Source organism: Trichechus manatus, unplaced genomic scaffold, assembly GCF_000243295.1.
Source record: "Trichechus manatus latirostris isolate Lorelei unplaced genomic scaffold, TriManLat1.0 scaffold00001, whole genome shotgun sequence".
Lineage (NCBI taxonomy): Eukaryota > Metazoa > Chordata > Mammalia > Sirenia > Trichechidae > Trichechus > Trichechus manatus.
In genome coordinates this window covers 38,790,419-38,814,941 of record NW_004443937.1, presented here as the reverse complement: position 1 = coordinate 38,814,941, position 24,523 = coordinate 38,790,419, and the positions used below count along the sequence as shown (strand labels likewise).

Here is a 24,523-nt window from a genome sequence, read left to right as displayed (position 1 = left end):
ATCTTTGTGCAGGCTTAGTGCAGTGCCAGACGGACAGCAAGAACTCGCTAGAGCTCCTTTGGTAATAATAACGATAATACTAACAACAACAACAAAGCAAGTACGCCATCATTGTCCCACCTTTTGATGTTTGCGCTTCCCTAGAGCGGAGGGGTTCCCTGCATTGGCCTGTGGGCATCTCCCCTTCGTCAGGGACAGCGGTCCATTTTCCTAGCACAGTGTTTGTTCCCTTTGATTTAGCTGCCTCTTGGCTGAAGGACCAAGTCCTGAATCTGACTCCCTCGATAAGTCGATGAGCTCTCTCTCTACCCAAGCCCAAATAACCATTTGCAAAGTAAAAGGACAGTCAATCAGCCACGTATTTTGCCTCTAGAGAACTGAAAACTCAGTTTGCCTGATTTTTAAATTTTTAATTTTGGCATTTGGTAGACACAGCCTGGGTAACCAGTTAGGAGCACTTGCAGATCTGGGCTGATAAATTGGCTACTCGGCTTCAGTCTAATATCAACGAAGTGGAGTCTGTTATTGCCAAAATAAAACATTACAGAGGGAAAGGAACAAAATAGCTTGGAAATGAATGGCTTTTTTTCAACTTGTAGTCTGTAGTTCCTGCCCAGCTAGCAACTGGTATGCTATTTGTTGAGTCCCTGGGCGGTGCAAACAGTTAATGCACTCAGCTGCTAACCTAAAGGTTAGAGGTTTGAGTCCACCCAGAGGCACCTTGGAAGAAAGGCTGATGATCTACTTCCTAAAAATCATCGATTGAAAACCCTACTCTGACACATATGGGGTCGCCATGAGTTGGGGTCAACTCGATAACTTTTTTTTTTAATACTATTCATTGCTCCCAGTGGTGCGCAGCAGAAATGAAGACTGAGCTGCAAAGCGCTCAGAACAGTCTTGGTGTGGGAAGCAACATAATCAAAAGGGCGAAGAGAGATTATGAAATCTGAGGATGTGAGTTATAAGACTCCTGCAGATGTGATTATTAAAATCCAGGCAAGTATTACTTTTGCTTTGGAAATAGGGCATAAGAGCAAATTTATGGTGAGGAGAAGGTTTGGATGACTGTCTCACAGACTTAAAGCTCTTAAGGCAGAGCAGTTTTAATGAAGAACAGCATCCTGTGTGAAGTGTTATACTCAGAATATATCCTAGGGGGGGATTCAGTGAAGGGACACATCAATTTCAGACATCTGGAATCCAATTAATATCTTTAGTGCTTTCACATGGCAAATGCTACTCTGTTAGAATTCTTATGGAGGTTCTCGGAATGGAAGCTGGATTTCCGTCCTGAGGGAAATTGCGATCATCCTATGTTGTAATCCCTTATGTTGCCCAAGGACAGCCATTTTGGTTTGTTTTCATTCATGGCCTGCTTTAGTTAGTTAGTTAGTTAGTTAGTTGTTTAATGACTAAGGTTGTTATTAGGTGCCATCGAGTAGGTTCCGACTCATAGCGACCCTCTGCACAACAGAACAAATCACTGCTCGCTCCTGTGCCATCCCCACCATCGCTGTTATGCTTGAGCCCATAGTTGTAGCCACTGTGTCAGTCCATCTCGTTGAGAGTCTTCCTCTTTTTCACTGACCCTCTACTTTACCGAGCATGATGTACGTCTCCAAGGACAGATCCCTCCTGATAACGTGTCCAAAGTATGTGAGACATAGTCTCGCCATTCTTGCTTCTGAGGAGCATTCTGGTTGTACTTCTTCCAGGACAGATTTGTTCATTCTTTTGGCAGTCCATGGTATATTTAATATTCTTCTCCAACACCACAACTCAAAGGCATGAATCCTTCTTCGATGTTCCGTAGTCATTGTCCAGCTTTCACATGCATGTGAGGCTACTGAAAACACCATGAGTTGGGTCAGGCGCACCTTAGTCTTCAAGGTGATAATCTTTGCTTTTCACACTTTAAAGAGGTCTTTTGCAACAGATTTTCCCAGTGCAGTGCATCTTTTGATTTCTTGACTACTGCTTCCATAGATGTTGATTGTGCATCCAAGTAAAAATGAAATCCTTGACAACTTCAATCTTCTCTCCGTTCATCATGATGTTGCTTACTGGTGCAGTTGTGAGGATTTTTGTATTCTTTACGTTGAGGTGTAATCTATACTGAAGGCTGTGGTCTTTGATCTTCATTAGTAAGTGCTTCAAGTCCTCTTCACTTTCAGCAAGCAAGGTTGTGTTAATCTGCAAAACGCAGGTTGTTAATGAGTCTTCCTCCAATCCTGATGCCCCATTCTACTTCATATCATCCAGTTTCTTGGATAATTTGCTCAGCAGACAGACTGAATAGGTATGATGAAAGGATACAACCCTGACACACACCTTTCCTGACTTTAAACCACGCAGTATCCCCTTGTTCTGTTTGAACAACTGCCTAATAACTAGTAAGTACCTGCAAACACATCACCCAAAACAAAAGCTAGGGCCTTGACAACATCCTACATCAAATCATATGCTGGAGTCCCTGGGTGATGCAAATGGTTAATATGCTTGGCTGCTAATCAAAAGGTTAGAGATTCAAGTCCACCCATAGGTGCCTTGGAAGAAAGGTCTGGAGATCTACTTCCAAAAAGAATCAGTCATTGAAAACCCTTTGGAGCACAGTTCTACTCTGACACAGATGGGGTCACCATGAGTTGCAGTTGACTTGATGATTACTTTTGGATTAACCACAGGATACAACCCGCACACTAACCCCTTCCCCCATCTCCCCTACACGGAGTTAACCATCACCATTGCCTTGCTGTTTTCTATATCATTTTAGGAATCTCTATGCATTCCTAAAAAAGCATGTATTTTTTTTTTTTTTTTTTTTAGTTTTTTTTTTAACTTTATAAGAGGAGCATCATGCTGTCTTTTATCTCTGTGAACTAATTTATTTTCCTTAATATATTGTTAAGATACATCCATACAATTGTGCGTCACTAATGTACATGAGTTCTGATCACCGTGTAATATTCCGTTGTGTGATTATATCACAGATCATTCACCTACTCTCCCGTGGATATCGGATCATTTGTAGGCTTTGCTATTGTAAACAAAGCTGCTGTGAGCATTCTCCTGTATGTTTTCTTTTGTACATGTGCAAGAATTTCTCTCAGGTATATACCTGGGAGTAAGTAGCTTGGGAAGGTCGACTTTAAGAGGTAACGTCAAACTTGTTTTCCCAAGAGGTTACTCCAGTATACTCTCTAACCAGCAATGCCAGAGCAGCTCTGAGGATCCATAGTCTCTCTAACCCATGGCATTGCCAGACTTAGGTGTAGAACAAATTCATCAATCCTTAAAATGGATACTTTTACATTAAACTTGCTCCCAATAGAAGGGAGGAAAAGGGAGTTGTTTAATCTCTTTTTAGCATCATACAACTTGCTTGAAATAATGTTTCTGAATCAATAGCCTTTTTCCAATATGGTGGTACCTCTAGTTTGAAAAATATCTGGGAAATAGAGGAGTCAAAGATAACTCTAGGTTTTTGGCCTAAGGAATTGAAAGGATGAGTTGCTGGTTTGCTTTGGTTTTGTTTGGAGGTGGGAGGGGAGATGGGTTTTTTTTTTTTTTTTAATTGTACTTTAGATGAAGGTTTACAGAACAAACTAGCTTCTCATTAAACAATTAGTACACATATTGTTTTCTGACATTGGTTACCAACCCCACGACATGTCAACACTCTCCCTTCTTGACCTTGGGTTCCCTATAATCAGGTTTCCTGTCCCCTCCTGCCTTCTCGTCCTTGCCCCTGGGCTGGTGTTCCCCTTTAGTCTCCTTTTGTTGTATGAGCCTGTCTAATCTTTGGCTGAAGGGTGAACCTCAGAGGTGACTTCAGTACTAAGCTAAAAGGCTATCCAGGGGCCATACTCTCAGGGTTTCTCCAATCTCTGTCAGATCAGTAAGTCTGCTCCAACAAGGATCATAATAGAGGGTCCCAGACAGAGCTGGAGAAAAATGTAGAACAAAATTCTAACTCACAAAAAAAGACCAGCCCTGGTGGTTTGCTCCTATAAAATTACAGGCTAGGAAACCCCATGGGGCAGTGATATAGGGCTGCTAGGAGCTGGAAAAGGAGCCCTGGTGGTGGTACAGTGGTTAAGTACTTGGTCCTGACCAAAAGGTCGGTGGTTCAAAACCACCTGCCGCTCCAGGGCAGTCTGCTTCTCTAAACATTTACATCCTTGGAAACCCTATGGGACAGTTTTACTCTGTCCTATATGGTTGCTATGAGTCACAATCAACTAGATGGCAATGGGTTAATAACTCCCCATTGACTAACTCCTTACCTACTATTGAAGGTTTTTCTCCATCTTGATGTGACAAACCTATCTGCCTGCTACTCCCAACACTGACGCTCTCTTGCCCCAACCATATCTGGCTTATCACCTTCTCAGACTGCATTGTATTTGTCCCTCATTCTCAGGGCCCTGCCTGATTCTCTATTATCTCCCCCTTCTTTGAGCGTTCTTGCCTTTGCTCTTTGTCCATCAAAAGCTCATCCCCATCCTCTAAATCTCAACTCAAATCTTAGTGCCCCCAAACATGTTTTTATTCTTTTACTCTTGAAAATGGTCAATTTGGTTTATTATGCAATGGCTTATCCCATTTATCTACATTTATTTGTCTATTTTCTGACCTCTAACAAAATTGTAGACTCGTAGGGTCAAGGAAGGCTCTTCACGTCTTTTCCCTCATCGCACCTGGCGTGATGGACGTAGTATCAAAGTCAACTACCAGCTCAAACAAATCTTTTCCATGAAGCCTTCCTAAATTTCCTAACCAGAATTAGTTTCTTCACTCCATATCGTGCTCCTCCACCTTTATGTCAGCCTTATTTCGTCTCTGCTTTATGTGTCCTGAATGGCTTTTGGGGGTTGAGGTCCTGGTTATCTTTATCTCGCTAAGCCTCAGCACATAGCAGATATGAGTAAATGTCATTCTACTTCTCAAAAAGGGGAAGGAGATGAATCCTTACAACCCTTAAATCAGGAAGCACAATCTGAAATCTTCAGGGCACATAAGTTATCCCTCCTTGTATATCTGCTGTTGCCCTCTTGACTGTGAGCTCTATAGTGGTAGAGATTATTAAATTCATTGTATTCTCACTTGAAACTATTCCATGCGAAGTGCATGGTGGTGGTGGTGTTGGTGCCATTGAGTTAATTCTGACTCATAGTGACCCCATGTGACAGAGTAGAACTGCTCCATAGGGTTTCCTAGGCTGTAATCATTACAGAAGCAGATCACCAGGTCTTTTTTATGGAGTGGCTGGTGGGTTTTCAACTGCCAACCTTTTGGTTAGCAGCCGAGCACTCAACTGTTGTGCCTCCAGGGCTCCTTAGTGCACAGTAGGTACATGATAAACGCTTGGTAAATTTAAAACACTTAATCATTGTAGTAAGTCGGAGGGAGGCCGACGCTGATCAAGGAAAGAGCTATGACCGTGAGATAGTGTTGTACCACAAGCTATTTACGGGGCCATTGGAGCCTGTGCATTGACAGCTGCATGCAGGAGACAGTCCCCCATAGCAGGGAGTCACCAAAAAGGGAAGTGGGCATGGAAAACCCTGGGAAGGAGAGAAGAGGAAAGCTTACCTACCCCTGGGCAGGTGATGTTCTCCTGCAGCAAGGTAGGGCAGGGCCCTCTGGGTCAGAGAGCTCTGAAGGACAGCAGCATCCTAAGGTCATATCACTGCAGGGTTTTATCTTATCTAGGGCTAGCAGATGTTGGGCACAGGTTTGTTGGGCTATTTTTAAAACAATTGGATGTGTAAAAATTTAAGTTTGGTGCCAACAGGCTCTTTTGGCTAAGGAGCCTCAGCTTGCTATGAAAAAGTAAACAACTTGGGGTCAGTACCCAGAGGCCATTTTTGACTCGTTTATAGAACATGCATTCAAATGAGTGGTACAGAATAGTGTTTCTCAACAGGGACTCTATTAGCATTTGGGGCTGGACAGTTCTTAGCACACTGCAGGATATTTAACATCCTTGGCTTCTACCTACCCCCATGCCAACAACACATTTCCAAATGTTCCCTAGGGGATACCGTCCTGCCCTTAGCTGAGAATGATTGGTTTAGAGGCAAGAAAAAGAGACAAGAATAATTGCTAGATCCAACTGGGATAACAAGGAAGAATGAGGGTCCTACAGCTTCCTTTCCTGAATAGTTATTAGACTATTAAATCAGAGAAACACATCAGTAAACTTGGACTTCTTCAAATCAACGCCCTTCTTCTACCTGAACACATTTATTGAAATCAGAGAAGCACATCAGTAAACTTGGACTTCTTCAAACCAACTGCCTTCTTCTACCTGAACACATTTATTGAAAAAGGAAAGGCCACATCACCATTGTAACTGAAAGCCAGTATAACATGCCATAAAGAGACGGTAACAGTGTAGTGAAGAGTTAACCTAACCAGGGAGGTCTGCCTTTTGCCCTTGGCTGCTGGAAGATAAGGAGATTTGGTGGCACAATGGTCACGTGCTCAGCCGCTCAATGAAAGGTTGGCAGTTTGAACCTCCCCAGTGGCTCTGTGAGAAAAAGACCTGGTGATCTGTTCTCATGAAGATTACAGCCTAGAAAACCCTATGGGGCAGTTCTACTCTGTCACATGGAGTCACTAGGATTTGGAATTGACTTGCCGATACCCAAAGATAACAAACCTGGATTTAGTAAGTCATTAGACATGAATCGTTGTGGATGAAGATGTGGAACAAGGGGCAGGATGCCAGAACCATGAGGTAAACTAACTGCTGGTTGAAGAGTGAGCCTGAAGAATGGAATGGTCCACAGGTGACCTCACACCTGTGAGAGAGCAGTGGAAGCATGTTAAGGCTGCCTCGTCTGTTGACTCGTTTACTCTTGTTTTTGTTACTAACTCGGAGGAAGATACTCATGATCACTAATGTATAAACTGAAAGGAAGTCAGGAGGGTGAGGAAATACTTGGGTAATAATCAGGATTGTGAAAAAAATTATAATGGGCTGGAGCAATAGTGCTAACTCTATCAACAGGGAATTTTCAAACGAAAAAATGTGAGTATAAAATTAAAACCCCAAACCCAAGCACATGTTCCCAGGCATCCAGCAGTTTCAGCACCTAATTAGAACACAAAGTGGCCCTAATAAGGTTCACTGAAGCTTAAGACAGAAGTGAGAGAACCGAACCATCTACAATGAGGTAGGAGATGTCCCCATCCCTCTTTGCACATATTGGGTCCCTCAGTATTTCGTTCTGGACCTCACACTCTCAGAGAGGCACAGAGCATGGGGTGCACTTAAAGGACTGTGACCAGGAGAGACAAGGAATTAAAGGTATGTCACATGAGGAATGGTTCCAGGGGCGTTTGGTCTGATGAGGAGAAGACCCAGTTTGGTGTGAAGGGGGTATGTAAAGAACCACCACGTAAGAAAAGGTTCAGTCTTGGGCTGTATTCCTCTAAAAGCTGGAGCTAAGACATATGAGTAGAAGCTAGGAGAATGGAGATTAGAACTCAAGGTGGGGAAGAATGGCCTCCCAGCAGGGCTTGCCAATTATGGATCAGGTTTTCTCAGGGAGTAGTGAGACCTGTATGTAACCTGGAATGTTCAAACCAGGGTGTGAGTACTCCTTGGAATCAGTATGGTAGAAGGGATACAAATAAAAATGTCACATGGATGTTTGGACTGGAGAGCTATAAGATGTTCGTCAAACCTGATTCTAGGAACAAGCATTTTTTCAGTTATGTGCCTCTTTATCTTACATGTTGTCAGCTGCTGTTGAGTCGGCTCCGACTCATAGCAACCCCACAGACAACAGTCTTGGTCCTGCGCCCTGTTCACTATCATTGGTATGCTCGAGTCCATTGATGTGTGGCCACTGTGTATTTTGAGTGACTTCCAACCTAGGGGGATCATCTTCCAGCACTATATCAGACCTTACTCTGCTGTGATCCGTAGGATTTTCGTTGGTTACATTTCAGAATTGAGCAACAATGGGCTCAAGCATAACAACGATCGTGAGGACGGTGCAGGACTGGGCTGTGTTCTGTTCTGTTGTGCATAGGGTCGCTGTGAGTTGGAACCGACTCTGCGGCACCTAACAACACCAATTTTCAGAAGTAGTTCACTAGGCCTTTCTTCCTAGTCTGTCTTAGTCTGAGAGCGCTGCTGAAACCTGTCCCCCACGGGTGACCCTGCTGGTATTTGAAATACCGATGGCAGAGCTTCCAGCATCACAGCAACACACAAGTCCTCAAAGTACAACAAAGTGACAGAAGGTGGCAATCTCTAAATGTTGTTGTTGGATGCTGTCGAGTCATGGTGGAGTGGTTACAGAGATTGACTGCTAACCAAAAGGTCAGCAGTTCGAATCTACCAGCTGCTCCTTGGAAACCCTATGGGGTAGTTCTACTCTGTTCTGTAGGGTCGCTATGAGTTAGAATTGACTCGATGGCAATGGGTTCATCTTTAAATAGACATCTGAAATTATAAGACATTATTTAAAAGCATTTTGGTCTTTTGCCCTTTAAAAACCAAACAAACCAACACGCTTAAATCCCCCTACAACACAGAGATGTGAGATTCATTAAAAGATTAGGACTCTGAAAAGATTTTTATGGGTTTTTCATTCATGAAGTTATAACTCCCAACAATAATATTTTCAGATAAAAGATTCTATTTGTTTTTAAATCAAGCCCCCTCCCCCTGCCTATTTTTAGCCTATGCTTGGCTCTTTCTACCATGCTTCTTGAGGAGTAATAATACTTGGGAAGTTAGATGCTCAGTTGGACACTGGAAAAGGTGAGGGTATCTCTTTTCTAGCCTGGTGCTTCGATGAAATAGTCACGGGCTTGGCATTGGGGTGTGTATGTTTGCCGTTTGCTTTACATCTTGGTTGTCTGTGCCGAGTTCTGGATTCTGGTCAGTTAGAGGCGATATAAAATTAAGAGGTGAGCCCATAGCAAGGAAATCTCGGTGTCTTTCCTTTTGAGTTTTCTCTCGCTCTCTCTTTTTTAAGAGTTTGAAATCCTTGCTGACAAAGATCTGCTGTCACGCATGATAAGCTTAGTGTTTCAGCCGCATTCAAGGCTGTGTATCTCCATTACGGGAAGTTTTTACATGAAATGGAGAGAGGTGTTTGGGAAAGGTTGGCTTCTAATTTGTTTGTGCATCTCACATGGCCCAGTTTTTTGAAGGGCATTGGAAGGGCTCCATGAGCAATTAGCGGGTTTGTGGACAGCAGAGGGCACGTCACTTCCCGGCTGTGAGCTGCAGCTTCAGAGGGGGCAGTTTTGTAACCAGAGGCAGAATGATCTTCTTAGAAAGAAGGAGTAGTGACCAAGCCAGTGGAGTGGTGAGTACCCTTGGAATACAGTTTTTATCTTAGTCATTTTTTATCTGCAAGCTGTGGGTCCTGGTGCCAGGCACCTGGCCGGATGGAGCTGGGGTAGCTCTGCCAAACATATGGTGAGCACTCGGAAAGAAATTTGTGAGGTCAGCCTGAGTCCTCGCTGCCCTGGGGTGGTCAATACTCGTGCAAATAGCTTGCTGCTCACATGCTTTTCAGTGGAAACTCTCCTATTAGCAGGGCCTGATGTTCCAGTGAGCAACACGCTCGGTAAGTAAAAATGGAGCCACGCATGGCATCGCCCATGTGCGGAGGTGAAGCTGTGTCCGGCTGTTCGGGGCTGGCTTGTCCACATTTAGCTCCCTGGGTCTGGATCTGGTATGTCTTTGCATGATTAACATTCTTCAGAGCCTAGCACAGAGCACCCAAACCAAACCAAACCCATTGCCATCGAGTCGATTCTGACTCATAGCGACCCTATAGGACAGAGTAGAACTGCCCCATAGGGTTTCCGAGGAGTGCCTGGTGGATTCAAACTGCCGGCCTTTCGGTGAGCAGCCGAGCCCTTACCCACTGCACCACCAGGGTTTCCTAGCACAGAGTAGTGGGTACTTAATGATGGTGACTGGATGAATCACTCAGTCCCTCTGTGGCTGTAGTGCGAAGGGAAGGGACAGTCACCCACTTCTCCACCTCAGCTGTTGGCCCCCTGCCTTCTTCCCTCTGCCTCAGCCACTGGCCTCCAGTCAGTTCATTGTTAGTGGTAGTGGTGTTAGCTTCTGTCAAGTTGACCCACGACCCATGGCGACCCCAGGCCCTACGGAACAAAATGTCTACTCCTGCGCCATCCCGGGGATTAGTTGGGGATTCGACTGTTGTGACCTATAGGGTTTTCATTGGCTGATTTTCGGAAGGGAAGTAGATTGCCAGGCCTTCTTCCTAGTCCATCTTAGTTTGGAAGCTCCGCCAAAACTTGTTCATCATCATAGCAACACGCAAGCTCCCGCCGAGGGACAGGTGGTGGCTGTACCTGAGGTACGTTGGCTGGGAATGAAACCTGGGTCTCCCGTGTGGAAGGTGGGAATTCTACCTCTTCCTTTCTCAGAGTACGTGTACTTGCTGATGCCTGCCAGCTTGTCAGCTGCTCAGAGCAGGCCTCCCTGATCATCTTGTCTAGAGCAGGTGCCCTGTGATTGTTACTCACGGGATGCACCTATCGATGTGCCTCTTTGCCTGTTGTCTGCCTGTCTCCCAGACTGTAAGCCTCCAGCTTGCTCACCGTTGCAGTGTACGGCACAGTGTGCCAGCACATGGTAGACATATTCATGGCGGTTGAATAACTGAACGAGTTCTGCAGAGAAATGAGCTTCAAATGCTGGAGGAAATTCACTGTCTTCTGGTTAGTCTACGGGGATGGTGCAAACCCGCAGCCTGGTTCACTTTCTGCACATGGGTTTCGTTTTGAGGGCCTGCTTGCTGCCGCCTGGAATACTGTGTTGAGAAGTATTCTGATGCTTTGTCTGTAATTGCTTGGTGTTGGGTCTGTGCTGTGTCCCTTGCCTGGCTGCGTGTTTGCTTACCCCTCACAGCTCGGACATGCCACCCTCCTCAGGGAGAGGGATGTCGCCAGGACTGTGCTTCTAAAGGCTCCGTAGGGTACCTTTGGGAAAACAAGCCGTGTTGTATGTAGCAGGAGCAAATATGAAACAAAATGTTCAAGAGATTCAAACGGAAGTGGAAATTGGCCCTATGCCCCTTCCCATTCGTCGTTCTGCGGCTCACGGGTTGACATCACTGTATGATGAAAGGAGAACACTCTACTCAAACACCAATATCCTACACACAGGAAAAAGGGACTTAGAGAACATGACGGGCCAAGGAAATTGCTTTTTGAATACATATTTTCTTCTGCGAAGTTTGCTCCATCACAAGCTCATCTTCAGAAGGAGTTTCATTTCATTTCTCAGGGAGCACGTTTTCAAAAACCTGGAGGTGGGAAGAAATCAGGCTGAATCTCTAGTTCCCACGGCTTCACCAATCTCCTACTGCTGAAGATCCGGCAGAGCTCAGATGGGATGGCGCGGGGCTGAGGTGGCGGCACTAGTAACAATTCCCTGACAACTACCTTGAGGTGAGATCGGCCCTTCGTCAGGGAGGTGCCCTCGCTGGACCTGGATCCCAGCTCGGAGGTTGCGTTCCATCTGCAACTTTATCAGCCGTGTCTTCAGAAATGCTAACCCAATGAAAGTTCACAGAGCTCATTGAGTGGATCTGGGAGAGCACAAGGAGCCAGCAGACCTTATTTCTGTTCCAAACAAATACTGCCTCTACTTAGCCATGCGATGGTAGTTGAGTGACTTGAGTTCCTAGGAGACCCAGGTGTGTCATCTGAAAAATAAGGCTGACGATCTTGCTTAGCCAACATACTGGGAGGGACGTGCAGCTTAGCGGCACATTGGGCAAATGCTTCTGTGAAGTCTACTGGGCGTCAGACACAGCAAGCAGTGGGGATACAGAGGTGGATGTGGCTGTGATTTGGTATAATTTCCACCATAAACACGGGGACTAGACAGGACACTTGTCACCAAAGTAACTATGGCCAAGGGCTTATTATAATTTCAAAAGCAAAAAACCTGCTGGGTGAGTTCAAGTGATTTCTCTACCAAACCCTGGTTGGTAAGCTTCTGCCATAAGGGAGTTTTCACCCAAAATGCCAACGGGACTCCTAGCTGTTAGGCAACATCAGCCTCATCTGTTACAAAACCCAGGTTCACTGTATCAGGCTAAGAAGAAATTTTAGCAACGAGTGTCGTCAGAATAAGTCAAGTTTATACTCTGTCCATACCGATGATCCTCATAAGGAAGAAAAACAAACAGTTGCTGTCAAGTTGACTCAGACTCATGGGAACCTCGTGTGTGTCAGAGTAGAACTGTGCTCCTTACGGTTTTCAATGGCTGATGTTTCAGAAGTAGATCTCCAGGTCTTTCTCCTGAGGCACATCTGGGTGGACTCCAACCACCAACCTTTCCGGTAGCAGCTGAGGGCACTGATCGTTTGCACTATTCAGGGACTCCTTCCTCAAAAGCAGCGAATCAGATATCAGCCCCAGGAGATCCTCATATTCCAGCTCCTGACTCCTTCTGTTCTTTAACTGCCCTGACACTGTGTTGTATGAACATTCTAAACGGTGGCCAGCCAGGAAGCAGTGTGGCAGCTCCAGGAGGCTCTGTCCGGGGGGTTACTTTTCTCAGATACACATTTCCGGTGAGCCTCCCTGATTGCCTCCTGGCAGGAAGGGACTCCTTTGATGTATTAACTGAAATCAGCTCTGCACAGGCCCAGGCGTCACCCTTGCTCTTTGCTGAGCTGCTCCTAACAAGTTTTCAATGGCAAACTGCAAACGTAATGTTCAACCAGTTAAAGTAATTTTCTGACGGCAGCCTTGTACTCAGCAAACCTGAACTACCCCCTTTGGTTTGTTCAGGTTTTACAGGGTACATGGGATGCTCTGAAGATCATTCTCAATTCAGTCAGGTGAGTAATATCTGGTCCACATTGTGATGCTGGCAAAGTTTCATACTCGACTTTGGCAATCAGCTTGACAATGTGATACTGTAACGTATAATTGGATAAGCAATTGAGTGGTTTGGCATAATTATTTTCCAGGGCTGTGATTTTCCTGTTAATAAATACTTTGGGGGGTAACAAATTCTTAAACATCAACACTCTATACACCTTGAAAGTGGGATGCCACTAATTAATACAAGCGTTTATTTCAGCAGTTTGGCCCCACAGGCAGCACTAAAAACTTTTGTTTCTACTCATGTAACTTATGCTTAAGTCAGAGGTTCAGCAGCCAATCAAATGGTGACTGCGCTGTCGATTACCTGAAGTTCTCTCTGCCAAGGGCAAAGGAGGGGCCTCCAGACCCTTCCCTGTGAACAGGGGAAACCAGATGACTTAGCTTCACTCGGACCTCTCACAACCTAGGGTTTAAACCAGGGTTTCAGCTCACAGGATCCCTTGTTGGGAGGCAGTGATCTATTTTCGCAAATAGAAAATGATTAAAGAACCTCAGGGCTTCTAAGGCAGCAGAAGTTGGTGGTCCAAGATCATCATCTACCTCAAGTGAAAGCAAGGAGTGATTCATTAGGACACCTTCAGAGTCCTGTGTGGGGCGTGATCTGTCAACACCCAGTACCTAGAGAAAGGAGGAGCAGTGTCAGGGAGGAACAGCGTGCTGACAGGATGCTGCAAGGATGGGGGTGTGGATGTGAGAAAACAGCCAGAATTGTGAGAGACAACTAGACTCCACTCTGCATGGTCCAGGGAGGGCTTCTCGGGGATTTGGGAAGTGTGTGATTGAAGGGGAGTGCCTGGGTGGTGCTAATGTTTAATGATTTTGGCTGCTAACCAAAAGATTGGAGGTTCAAGTCCACCCAGAGGCACCTCAGAAGAAAGGCCTGACAATCTACTTCTGAAAAATCAGTCACTGAAAACCCTGTCGTGCATAATTCTACTCTGACACACATGGAGTCACCATGAGTCGGCATCCACTTGATGGCAACTAGTTTTTATTTCTTTATGATTAAAGAGAGGTGCATATTGGGTGGGAATGGAGTGATTTTCACACTGGTTCAGAGGAGCCTTGGCAGAGGAACCCGGATCAATGTGTGCTTTACCGCCAAGGGCCAGGAAGGAAGCAGCCACAGAAGGCCTGTCTATGGGGAGGGGCCAAGCCCCTCTCGCTAACTCCAACATTGGTGGTAACTCACCACCACGCTAGTTTGTGGGAAAACTGAGCACCCCTCCATACCAGCTGCCCCCTCCCTCATCCATGCCCCCGAAGCTCCCACCATGTCTTGTCTAGGAGCTGCAGTAACTGTCGCCTTCTAATCCATTTTGCAGCCTGGACGCTCTTTATGAAAAGTTATTCCAGTTCTTTTATTTCCCTGCTTCTAACCCTGTTAATACAAGAGGCCCTGGTGGTGCAATGGTTAAACATTTGGCTGCCAACTGAAATGTCAGTGGTTCGAATCCACCAGCCACCCCATGGGAGAAAGACCTGGTGATCTACTCCCATAAAGATTACAGCCTAGGAAACCTTGTGGAGCCGTTTTACTTTGTCCTGTAGGGTCCCTCTGAGTCACAGGCAACTTGATAGGACACAACAACAGCGACCCTTTGATATCGCCTCATCCCCTCAAACAAAATACAAATGTCTTAGGGGTACCTACAGGCTACCGATGATCTCCCATCCTGTCCAACACACAGCCTCTCCCTCACTCCTCTAGTCAATTATTAAACCACTCAATTTCCTCTTCGTCGAGGCTTCTGCACTCTCTCTCCTCTGCTTGAAATACTCTTCCTCCCAGCTCTTTGCTCAGCCCACTCCTTCTCATAGTTCACATCTCAGCTTAGATGTCACTTCCTCAGTGAGGCCTTCCTTCAAAACCCTAACTAAGGTTCTACATCCTTGTAAATCACTGTTCTGTTTTTCTTCAATACTCTTATGATACCACACCCCATCCTAGAAGGTTCCTGCTTCAGCCACACACCTTGAGTCCCCCTGTCCCACCTCAGCCTGTACTTCCCTGCCTGTGGGCCAAACTGTTAATGCCATATTTCCCAGGCCATTTTACTTAACCTTAACATGTATTTTTTAAATTGACACTCATTTTTAAGTTAAATAATTTTACTTTAATAAGGAAACTCGAGATCATTTGCCATAAATGAGAGGCTGTAACCCTAAAAATAAATATGATAAAAACACAAGAAACATTATATTCTTGCTAGCTAGCATCTTCTATTCGAGAGGTCATGTTGGCACCATGTTAAGGACTTACTAGTGCCAGTGGACACCTTCTTCTTGGTCAGTCAGAAGGACTGAAAGGCAATTGAAAAGGACATAACTTTCCCCTCAATAGGATTCAAAGCTGCTTGTAGCTTTGCCCTTGTAGGACTGGAGACCATCTTCCAGGGTGCAGGAGCACATGTCGTATCTTTAAACAAAGGAAGTTTAATGATAACTGAATGTCACTTCTCTTGTAAACTCTGATGATGGCTGGTAGCTGCCTTGAAAGCTGAGTCGGGATTCACCAGCAAAGGGAGCCGCGATCAGGTGAGGCCAGGCATGGGCACAAATTGCAAGACCACTGGCGCAGGGATCGTGTTTGCTGAAGCTGTTCCCATTGCCCAGGATAACTCTTTCCTTCCAAATCCCATCACCATCCTTTAAGTCCATTCTGAATCCTCGATTTTTTAAAGTCAATCTCAGTTTCCCCACTACCAGCAAGAATTACTTTCTCCCAGATATTCTGAGAGCACTTTGTTGGAACTTCTAGTCCAATAAGTATCCCAGTCTGACTTGAAGTAGATTATTGATGTGCTTATCTGTCCACCCTGTTGGGTGAGAAGACGTGGGGAGGCCAAGATTTTTAGCTCACTCATCTCTATGTCTTTTATAAGACCTAGAACAGTGAGTGCCTGGAGCGTATCATGTGCCCAACAAATGGTCATTGGTTTGAATTGAAAGTAGTAACAGAGAAGAGGATCTAAAAACTGAAGTATTTACTTCTCTCTTTAATGCAATTATTTCCCTTTCTGTAAATGCCTGTCTAAACAGAACCATCAACCCATAGAAATGGTGTATTTAATCTCTCTGTTCTTGATACTGTTTTATAAAACCGATAATAACTAAATACATGACTATATTTTATAACAACAGCCAAGTTTATACTCAGCTACTTTCTTCTCTTTAAGAAGTGTTGGAAGATGATAGCGGCATTCATTTTCCCCCTCCTTTGAAGACAATTGGGCATTTTACTAAAGGTTAGTTGCAAGTTCTGAGAAAACATTTAAATTATTGTGAATCATTCCTCCTACTGTATTCCATTATAGAGCTGTAGAAATGTCAACAGCCAAGGCAGCATGAGCAATGCATCAGGGAATAATCATTACCCTGCATGCCTTCTGGTGAGGCCGTCAGTGCACAGGAGGGATGCCACGTCACAATCAACACACTGTCGGTATTTGGAGCAGAAATCCTGTTAGCACTACCTTCCCCGAAATTTTCGGGCAGATAAAGTGGGATGACTGCAGGTATTTTTTTTTTTTTTTTAATAATCTCTTTTCAAAGCTGTATAGAATTCCCATTCGAGAAGCCAGCACAGACTTCAGTCTGTTGAATGTGAATGAAGAGTTTGGTTCAAGTCTTGGCACGCTGTCACGTGCTGGCTTCCAAAGAACAGAGCGTCTGAAAACGGTTTCAACTTCTGCTGTTGCATGGAAGAGGGAAAGAAATACGGATGGCGCTGGCCATGCTGCAAGCAGTCAGGTTTAACTTAGAACGTATGGGACCTCTCTGTGGGGAGGAGAGTCGGAGAACCATAGTTCGTTGACTCGCAGGAGTGCTATTATTTTATGTACTACTGAGAAAGAAAAACACTGCCAAGTAAATGACGACACAGCATTGACTGTAAGACATGTTTGGTTTCGGAGATGTTAAAATGGGAAACACGGTGTATCTTAGAGTTGATGAGCTATGGGATTTAGAAAGTGCTGGTGACTTACTCTGCCCTCCACGCAGTGTGCAGAGCGAGAGCCTTGACTCTGATCTCCCCTTGCATGGCCTTTTTGTCTCTCCCAGGATTCAGAGCTACTGCACATGCTCGGAGACAACCCGGCTGCCAAATGCAACCCAGGTACTTCCTGTGGCACCTTTCTAAGGGGGCTCCTCTGTCCAGTTACCAGATAAAATACACAACACCCAGTTAATTTGAATTTCACAGAAACAATGAGTAAGTTTTTAGTATGTGAAAGTTAGGCAATGAATAAGGAAGACCAAAGAAGAACTGATGACTTTGAATTATGGAGTTGGCGAAGAATATTGAGCATACCACGGACTGCCGGATTGGAAGAGGTACAGCCAAAATGCTCCTTAGAAGCAAGGATGGGGAGACTTCATCTCACATACTTGGATGTTTTATTAGGAAGGACCAGTCCCTGGAGAAGGACATCATGCTTGGTAAAGCAGAGGGTCAGTGAAAAAGAGGAAGACCCTCAATGAGATGGACTGACACAGTGGCTGCAACAATAGGCTAAGCATAACAGTGACTGTGAGGATGGTGCAGGACTGGGCGGTGTTTTGCTCTATTGTACGTAGGCTCTCTATGAGTCAGAACAGACTCGACAGCACCTGACAACAACGATAAGTTTGTCCCAAATACTGTGCGAGACATACTTACGCTAAAAAAATTTAACGGCACATCCTATATTTTTATTTGCTAAATCTGGCAATCATACTCTCAGGGTAATGTTGACTGCATTTGACCATTACCACATGCTCCAGAACCCCAACCCTTTCCTGGGAGCCTCCGTTGATATTTATCCACACCTTAAAACAACCCTGAGAAGTAGATATTATTACAAGTCATCTTAGAGCTGAAGGAGCTAAATTTCCTTCTCAGACTTGGATCTCTCATTAGATTAGTTGGTTTGGATCGGAATTCTGACCATTATAGTTTTTAATCCTTTTACACAATAGTTAAGGTTCAAAAGATACAGGTCATTGGGTAACCATAAAGATCATAAAGGCACTTAGACTCATGGAAACAGCCTCTGTGGTGTGGTCAGTGGCCACCGTCAAGGGCACAGCGTATCCAGCTAGGAATAATAATAGCAGTAATAGCAGCAGCAGTTAACACTACATAGTGCTTACTCTGTGTCAGGCACATCACTGCTCATTGCCCTTGAGTCAGTTCTGACTCTTGGTGACCTCGTGTGTCAGAGTGGAACTGTGCTCCATAGAGTTTTCAATGGCTGATTTTTCAGAAGTACATCACTAGGCCTTTTTTCTGAGGTGTCTCTGGGTGGGCTCGAACCTTCCAACTTTTCAGTTAGCAGCTGAGCACACTAATTGTCTGCACCACCCATGGACTCTGCTCACAACCCTTACTACCCCCGTCTTACAGAGGGGAAACTGAGGCATAAATAGGTTAAGGATCTGGCCCTTTAAAGTCTGGCCTTAAACCTCACCCTCTTAGAGAGGCCTTGCTTGATGTGTCTCAGATAACCCTGCCCCATCACTCTTTTTCACAACAGTTTGTTTCTCCAAAAGCTCTTTATAAGAATGTGAAACTAAATTGACTTTCAAACGAGGTTAGCCCCACCCTGTCGCCTTCCCCTTTGGTAAGGCTCATCTGTCTAGTAATTAGCCATCTGGCGTCTATCCTCTCTACCTGGTGCCCCATGAGGACTGTGAAGGGGCCCGTCTTCTTGTTCAGTGGTCTGGTTCCAAGGCCAGCCCCTGGCATTGCAGTTGCTGTTATGCAGTTAGGTGCCCTCTACTCGGTTCTGACTCACAGTGACCCGATGTACAACAGAATGAAACACAGCCCGGTCCTGCGCCATCCTCACAATTATCACTATGCTTGAGCCCATTGTTGCAGCCACTGTGTCAATCCATCTTGTTGAAGATCTTCTTTTTCACTGACCCTCTACTTTACCAAGCATGATGTCCTTCTCCAGGGACTGATCACTTCTGATAGCACGTCCAAAGTATGTGAGACCAAGTATCACCATCCTTGCTTCTAAAGAGCATTCTGGCTGTACTTCTTCCAAGATAGATTTGTTCATTCTTCTGGCAGTCCATGAGATATTCAATATTCTTTGCCGGCACCATGATTCCAAGGCATCAATTCTTCTTCAGTCTTCCTTATTCATCGTCCAGGTTTCACATGCAGATGAGGTGACTGAAAATACTATGTCTTGGGTCAGGTGCACCTTTGTCCTTAATGTGACATTTTTGCTTTTTGACACTGGAAAAAGGTCTTTTGCAGCAGATTTGCCCAATGCAATGTGTCTTTTGATTTCCTGACCGCTGCTTCCATAAGCATTGATTGGGGATCCAACTAAAACGAAATCCTTGACAACTTCAATCTTTTCTCCGTTTATCATGATGTTGCTTGTTGGTCCAGTTGTGAGGATTTTTGTTTTCTTTATGTTGAGGTGTAATCCATACTGAAGGCTGTGGTCTTTGATCTTCATCAGTAAGCTTCGAGTCCTCTTCACTTTCAGGAAACAAGGTTGTGTCACCTGCAGATCAAAAGTTGTTAACATTATGAAGAACGGGAATTCCAGAACACTTAATTGTGCTCAAGCAGAATCTGTAAACAGACAAAGAGGCAGTCTGAACAGAACAAGGGCATACTGCATGGTTTAAAATCAGGAAAGGTGTGTGTCAGGGTTGTATCCTTTCCTCATACTTACTGATATTTAATCTGTATGCTGAGCAAATAATCCAAGAAGCTGGACTGTATGAAGAACACAGCAGCAGGACTGTAGGAAGACTCAAGGCATTGCAAGGACAGAATAAATACCTAGTGTGTTAACAAATGGTCACTGCCTTTCCCTGAGGGCAGCCTAAGCGAAACAGGAAAGTTTATCTGAAGTGTAACTCCTCCATTAAAGCTTCCCCAAGGCAAAGTGGCAGTGCCTTTTGGATAAGCTGTGGTTTAAGATCATTAGGGCTTCCCTCTGTTAGCCAGGGCAACCACAGCCACCACTGGGTTCTTGGGTTGCCTCAGGGAAGCTGAGCTCTGCTCCAACTGCAGCATGTTCAATTTCCAAGTCACCTGGGTGGTTCATGTAGGACCCAAGTCTTGCCCATCAGTGCTCTTCCTTAGCTCCCTGTTCCTGCGAGGATTGCAAATGCATTCGGGGCCCCTACGCTGGATCAACATCCTAGTGTCGCTGTGACAAGCCTTGTGGCCCGAAGCCCCAAACACCCTTTTGACAGAAGCATAAAACAGTAAAAAAGCAGTTCAAGAGCAGGGTTTGCAAAGGACAGGCTGGATACTGTTGGTTGTGTTGCAAACAACACACTTAGAAGTGAGATGTTATTTATTTATGTGTGTGGGCTCCATCTGAACCTGCTGCTGTAGAGTCGATTCCTACTCATCACGACCATGTAGGCTTTCCAAGGAGAGGCTTCCAACTGCCGACATTTTTGGTTAGCAGCTGTAGCTCTTAACCACTGTGCCACCAGGGCTCCAGGCTCCATCTACACATATTAGCATGCCTTCACTTCTCCCAAATGCATTGCTTCTCAACAGTGACTGCACCTTAGAATCGCCTGCCAAGTTTTTAAAAACTCCCAAACCCAGGTGGTCCCCAGACCAGTTAAACCAGAATCTCTGGGGCGGGACACAGACGTCCATATTTTTTAAAACTCTCCAGGTGATTCCAGCGGGTAGTCCGGGTTAAGCACCACTGTCCTAAAAGAGTGTACAGCTCTGCGACTTTCAGGAGGGAACCGTCGGAAGTTCTAAAGCCACATACACCAGAACTTTGCAACTATGATTAGTTTTTATTTATTTCCTATTTCTCGTAAACAACCTCAAAGCGTTGGCGCAACGTTGCCATCTGTGAGGCATATGAGAATAACAGACAGTCGCCTAATCATCACCAGGAAGGCATTAACGTTCAGAGACTCTAAATTATTTGGATTCATCTGGTATGATCAGTGCTGATGGGGGCCACTTCATGCTTGATTTCTGTGCCTTTCGATGGGAGCACCAGAAGAGGGGAGGTCCTAGTTCCTGGGCTTTGCGTCGTTCTTTGTCATCCTATTGAATTGTTACAAGATGGATTTATAATAGCCCTAAAGCTAGTAGCAAAATGAAAATTAGTTCTTGAGTAGAATAGCAATTCCTTTTGACTCGCCTGTAGCAATTGCGTCACAGCTGCCTTTGCGAGGAAGGAAATGACTCCCTAACGTGGTTGTCTTCCACTAAGGAGAATTAAACCTATGCGGCGAAACGTACAACCAGCATGCGGGCAGCCAGATTCTGACGGAAAGGTCCCTGACCCTCATAAACATGTCTGTGGCCCGGCTATATGCTAATGAACCGCAGTTAGACTCAAACTCACTCCGAGTGGAAATACAGCTCCGCGGGAGAGCCAGGCGCTCGTTCCTGCAGTGTCTTGCCTTCTGTAACAAAGTTTGCGCTGAAAGAAATAGGGACATTTCTCCATCTGCTGCAAACTGCCAGGGTGGGGTGTCTGGGGCTGGAGATGTCAAACTCGACTGTTTCAGTTGCCTTTTTGCTGTGCTGACAAGATTCGTCTCAAAAGCTCTAGCTTTTTGTGTACATGCACCAGGTGGAGTGGGGTAGCGGTATTTGTGGAAAAGTTCTCTCTTTGATGGCACTGTAGATCTTCCAGGATAGATAAAAAGGCAAAAGTTGTTGGGGACTGGCTAAAGTCCAACCCTGGCGCTACTGTGAACAAGCTGGGTGATCTCGGACAGGTGAATGAATCTGCTCGAACCCAACCTCAACATCTTCATCAATAAAATGGAGTTAAATAGTACCTGCCTTACGGGTTATGATAAGGACTGAATGAGGTAATGTGTGTGGAAGAAACCGCCCTCCACGTTATAAATACTAGCTGTCACTGACGCTATTAAAACATTTTGCCGCAATCTTTTGAAATCACTTACACAAAATACTACACCATGCATTTTGTGAGGAACTTATACCTTCAGCATTTTACAGTGTCAGAGCCCCACACAGGGATAACAAGTTTAGTTAACAAAAATGAATTGCAATAGAAGATTAAGGGGGGAAGTTGAGCTCTTCTCATGAGAGTTCTGAAAACATCCTGTTTCTCTCTGACGGATTTACATATAGAGTGAGTAAAATTTCAATTCTAAGAAATATGCAAGATGTTTTCTTAATAAATATGGGTATCTGAAGAGGATTTTAAAATGACCCTGTTGACTGAGGCCAGTTGTTAGTATTTTGATGAGTGTTGTCAGTTTGCCTCCTTGAAGCCTCTTTAATGGGCATACTCAGTACTCACGGGCTGGGGGTGTTTCGGTTTGCTGACCACAACTCCAAGCTCGTAGAGAAGAGGCTAAGACACAGAGGACCCTGGTGAGCCACAGACCCCTTTGGAGGAATGACGGAGAATGGGGCGTGCTTATGCCAAAGACCAAACCCACTGCCATCGAGTCGATTCCAACTCATAGCAACCCTAAAGGGCAGAGCGAAACTGCCCCACAGGGCTTCCAAGGCTGTAATCTTTCTTTGCAGAAGCAGACTGCCACATCTTTCTCCCAAAGAGCAGCTGGTGGATTCAAACCACCAACCTTTCAGTTAACAGCCGAGTGCTTTAACCACTCCACCACCGGGCCTCTTTATGCCACAGCAGGCAAACTCAATGCCTTCAGGGTCTGGGAAATGGAACAAGTGAGTGAAGCCCACCAAGCATTAGAGAACAATGGGGATTATGGTGAATGGCAGAACATCTCACCGAAAAAAGTATCTGGGAGGCCACTCCCTAGCCTCAGCAGACAATTACAAGACTGAATGGCTGCAGTGCGGCCTCATCTGGTTCTTTTATTACAGAAGCTAGAGATATGGCTTCTTATGTGAAACCTCCCCATTTAAAAATATTGGCAACTGACACCATAAACACACACACACACCTAGAGGCCTCTAATTTGCTGACTGTGCTCAGTCTTCCCTCCACACTTGTTCCAGGGGATGCCAAGGCCCATCACACTTGTTCCAGGGGATGCCAAGGCCCATTAATGAGCCTGTCCATTTTTTTTGCTTTTCTCTCCAAAGCTCCAGAAACACGACAAAGAAGAGGACTCCCCAGCCTCTTGGAGATCAGAGGAGGAAATGGCAGCAGAAGCTGCAGCGCTGCGTGTCTACTTCCCGTGACACAGGTATGGGCTGTGCGGCGTCATCACGGGACACCCCACAGGCTCCGGAAAGGGGCTCCCTGCTTAGGGCGGGGCGCAGAGCAGCAACTTCACCAACTTCCTTGTGTGGTGGCTGCAAAAGACATAAAGACAAGGGAGGAGCCCTGAGCCCTGAGGAACCTCCTCCCAACCCTCCTTACCTCCACCACCTGCTACAGAGCTCTCCCGGCTGTTCACTTCCTTCCACCCCAGCTTCCCAGGCTGCCTTCACCTCTCACCAGCCCTGCCTGTCTCCAATCCAGTCTCCGCAGGGCAGTGACAAAGTTTTTAATCAAACCTGATTGTTTGCAAGGTCAAAACCTTTTAAGAGAATCACAGGACCCGCGGGCCAAAGTCCCAGGTGCTTATGTAAGTCAGTTAACCAGGTGATCTGGAGTCAATTCTGACTTCTGGCGACCCCAGGTGTGTCAGAGTAGAACTGTGCTCCATAGGGTTTTCAACAGCTGATGTTTCAGAAGTAGATTGCCAGGCCTTTTTTCCACGGTGCCTCTGGGTGCACTCTAACCTATAACCTTTTGTTAGCAGCCAAGCACATTAACCACCCAGGGACTCCATGTAAGTCCGTGCAGGCCCTGTGAACCAGCTTTTGCTCCCTCCTAACCGTACCAGCCACACTCCCCTGCTTTCAGTGCTGAACTTTTCTCCCAGATGCTATTTGGTAAATTGTTCTGTGTTTCCATTGAGTTTTGGCTGCTAGGAAGCTCAGGTGTCAGGAAATGGCGGGGTTTGATGCAGTTATCCCTTTGCATTACTGATGTTTAACTTTGGGGAGAGCAGAGGTTTAAGATGCTGGTAGAGCACTGGGGCCGATTTCCTTTTCAAAATGCGTATGCACAGCAAATATTTATGCAATGGGTCTTCTGAAGTTTGTTACAAAATGGGGTTGCCATGCATTGTTTGGGTGCCTAGACTTTAAATAAGTAAATAAATAAGAACCTGGGACTTTAGCCTGAGGGCCCTGTGATTCTACTAAAAGGTTTTGACCTTTTTTGTTTTTCTGAAATTCATATTTCACTGAGCATTCTGTATCTTGAAGGCACTCTGGTGGCGCAGTGGTTAAACACTCAGCTGTTAACAGAAAGGTCGTGGGTTCGAACCCACTCGCCACTCCTTGGGATAAAGATATGGCTGTCTGCTTCCTTAAGGATTTACAGCCTTGGAAACCCTGTGGGGCAGTTCTACGTTGTCCTGTAGGGTCACTGTGAGTCAGAATTGATGGCAATGGGTGGGGTTTGGTTCTGTATGTTATCTGGCAACCCTGTGAATACGCCATCTTAGAGACTAAGGATCCAAGGAAATGATCCTCTTTTTTTTTTTTGTTTTTAATTGCACTTCAGGTGAAGGCTTACAGAGCAAATAGTTTCTCAATTAACAGTTAGTACACATGTTGCCCTATGACAATGGTTAACAACC

The 24,523-nt window shown here is 45.3% G+C and overlaps 1 protein-coding gene across 1 annotated transcript in view; it reads left to right on the top strand.

Annotated features, from left to right (window-relative positions):
* The window catches only part of FHIT (fragile histidine triad diadenosine triphosphatase), a 502,502-nt gene that overhangs the window by 449,329 nt on the left and 28,650 nt on the right, over positions 1–24,523 (top strand). Inside the window, exon 4 of the mRNA XM_023727690.1 lies at positions 22,971–23,074. Coding sequence (XP_023583458.1) covers positions 22,971–23,069 — 99 coding nt within the window. The 3' untranslated portion in view covers positions 23,070–23,074. The remainder of the gene's footprint in view (positions 1–22,970; positions 23,075–24,523) is intronic.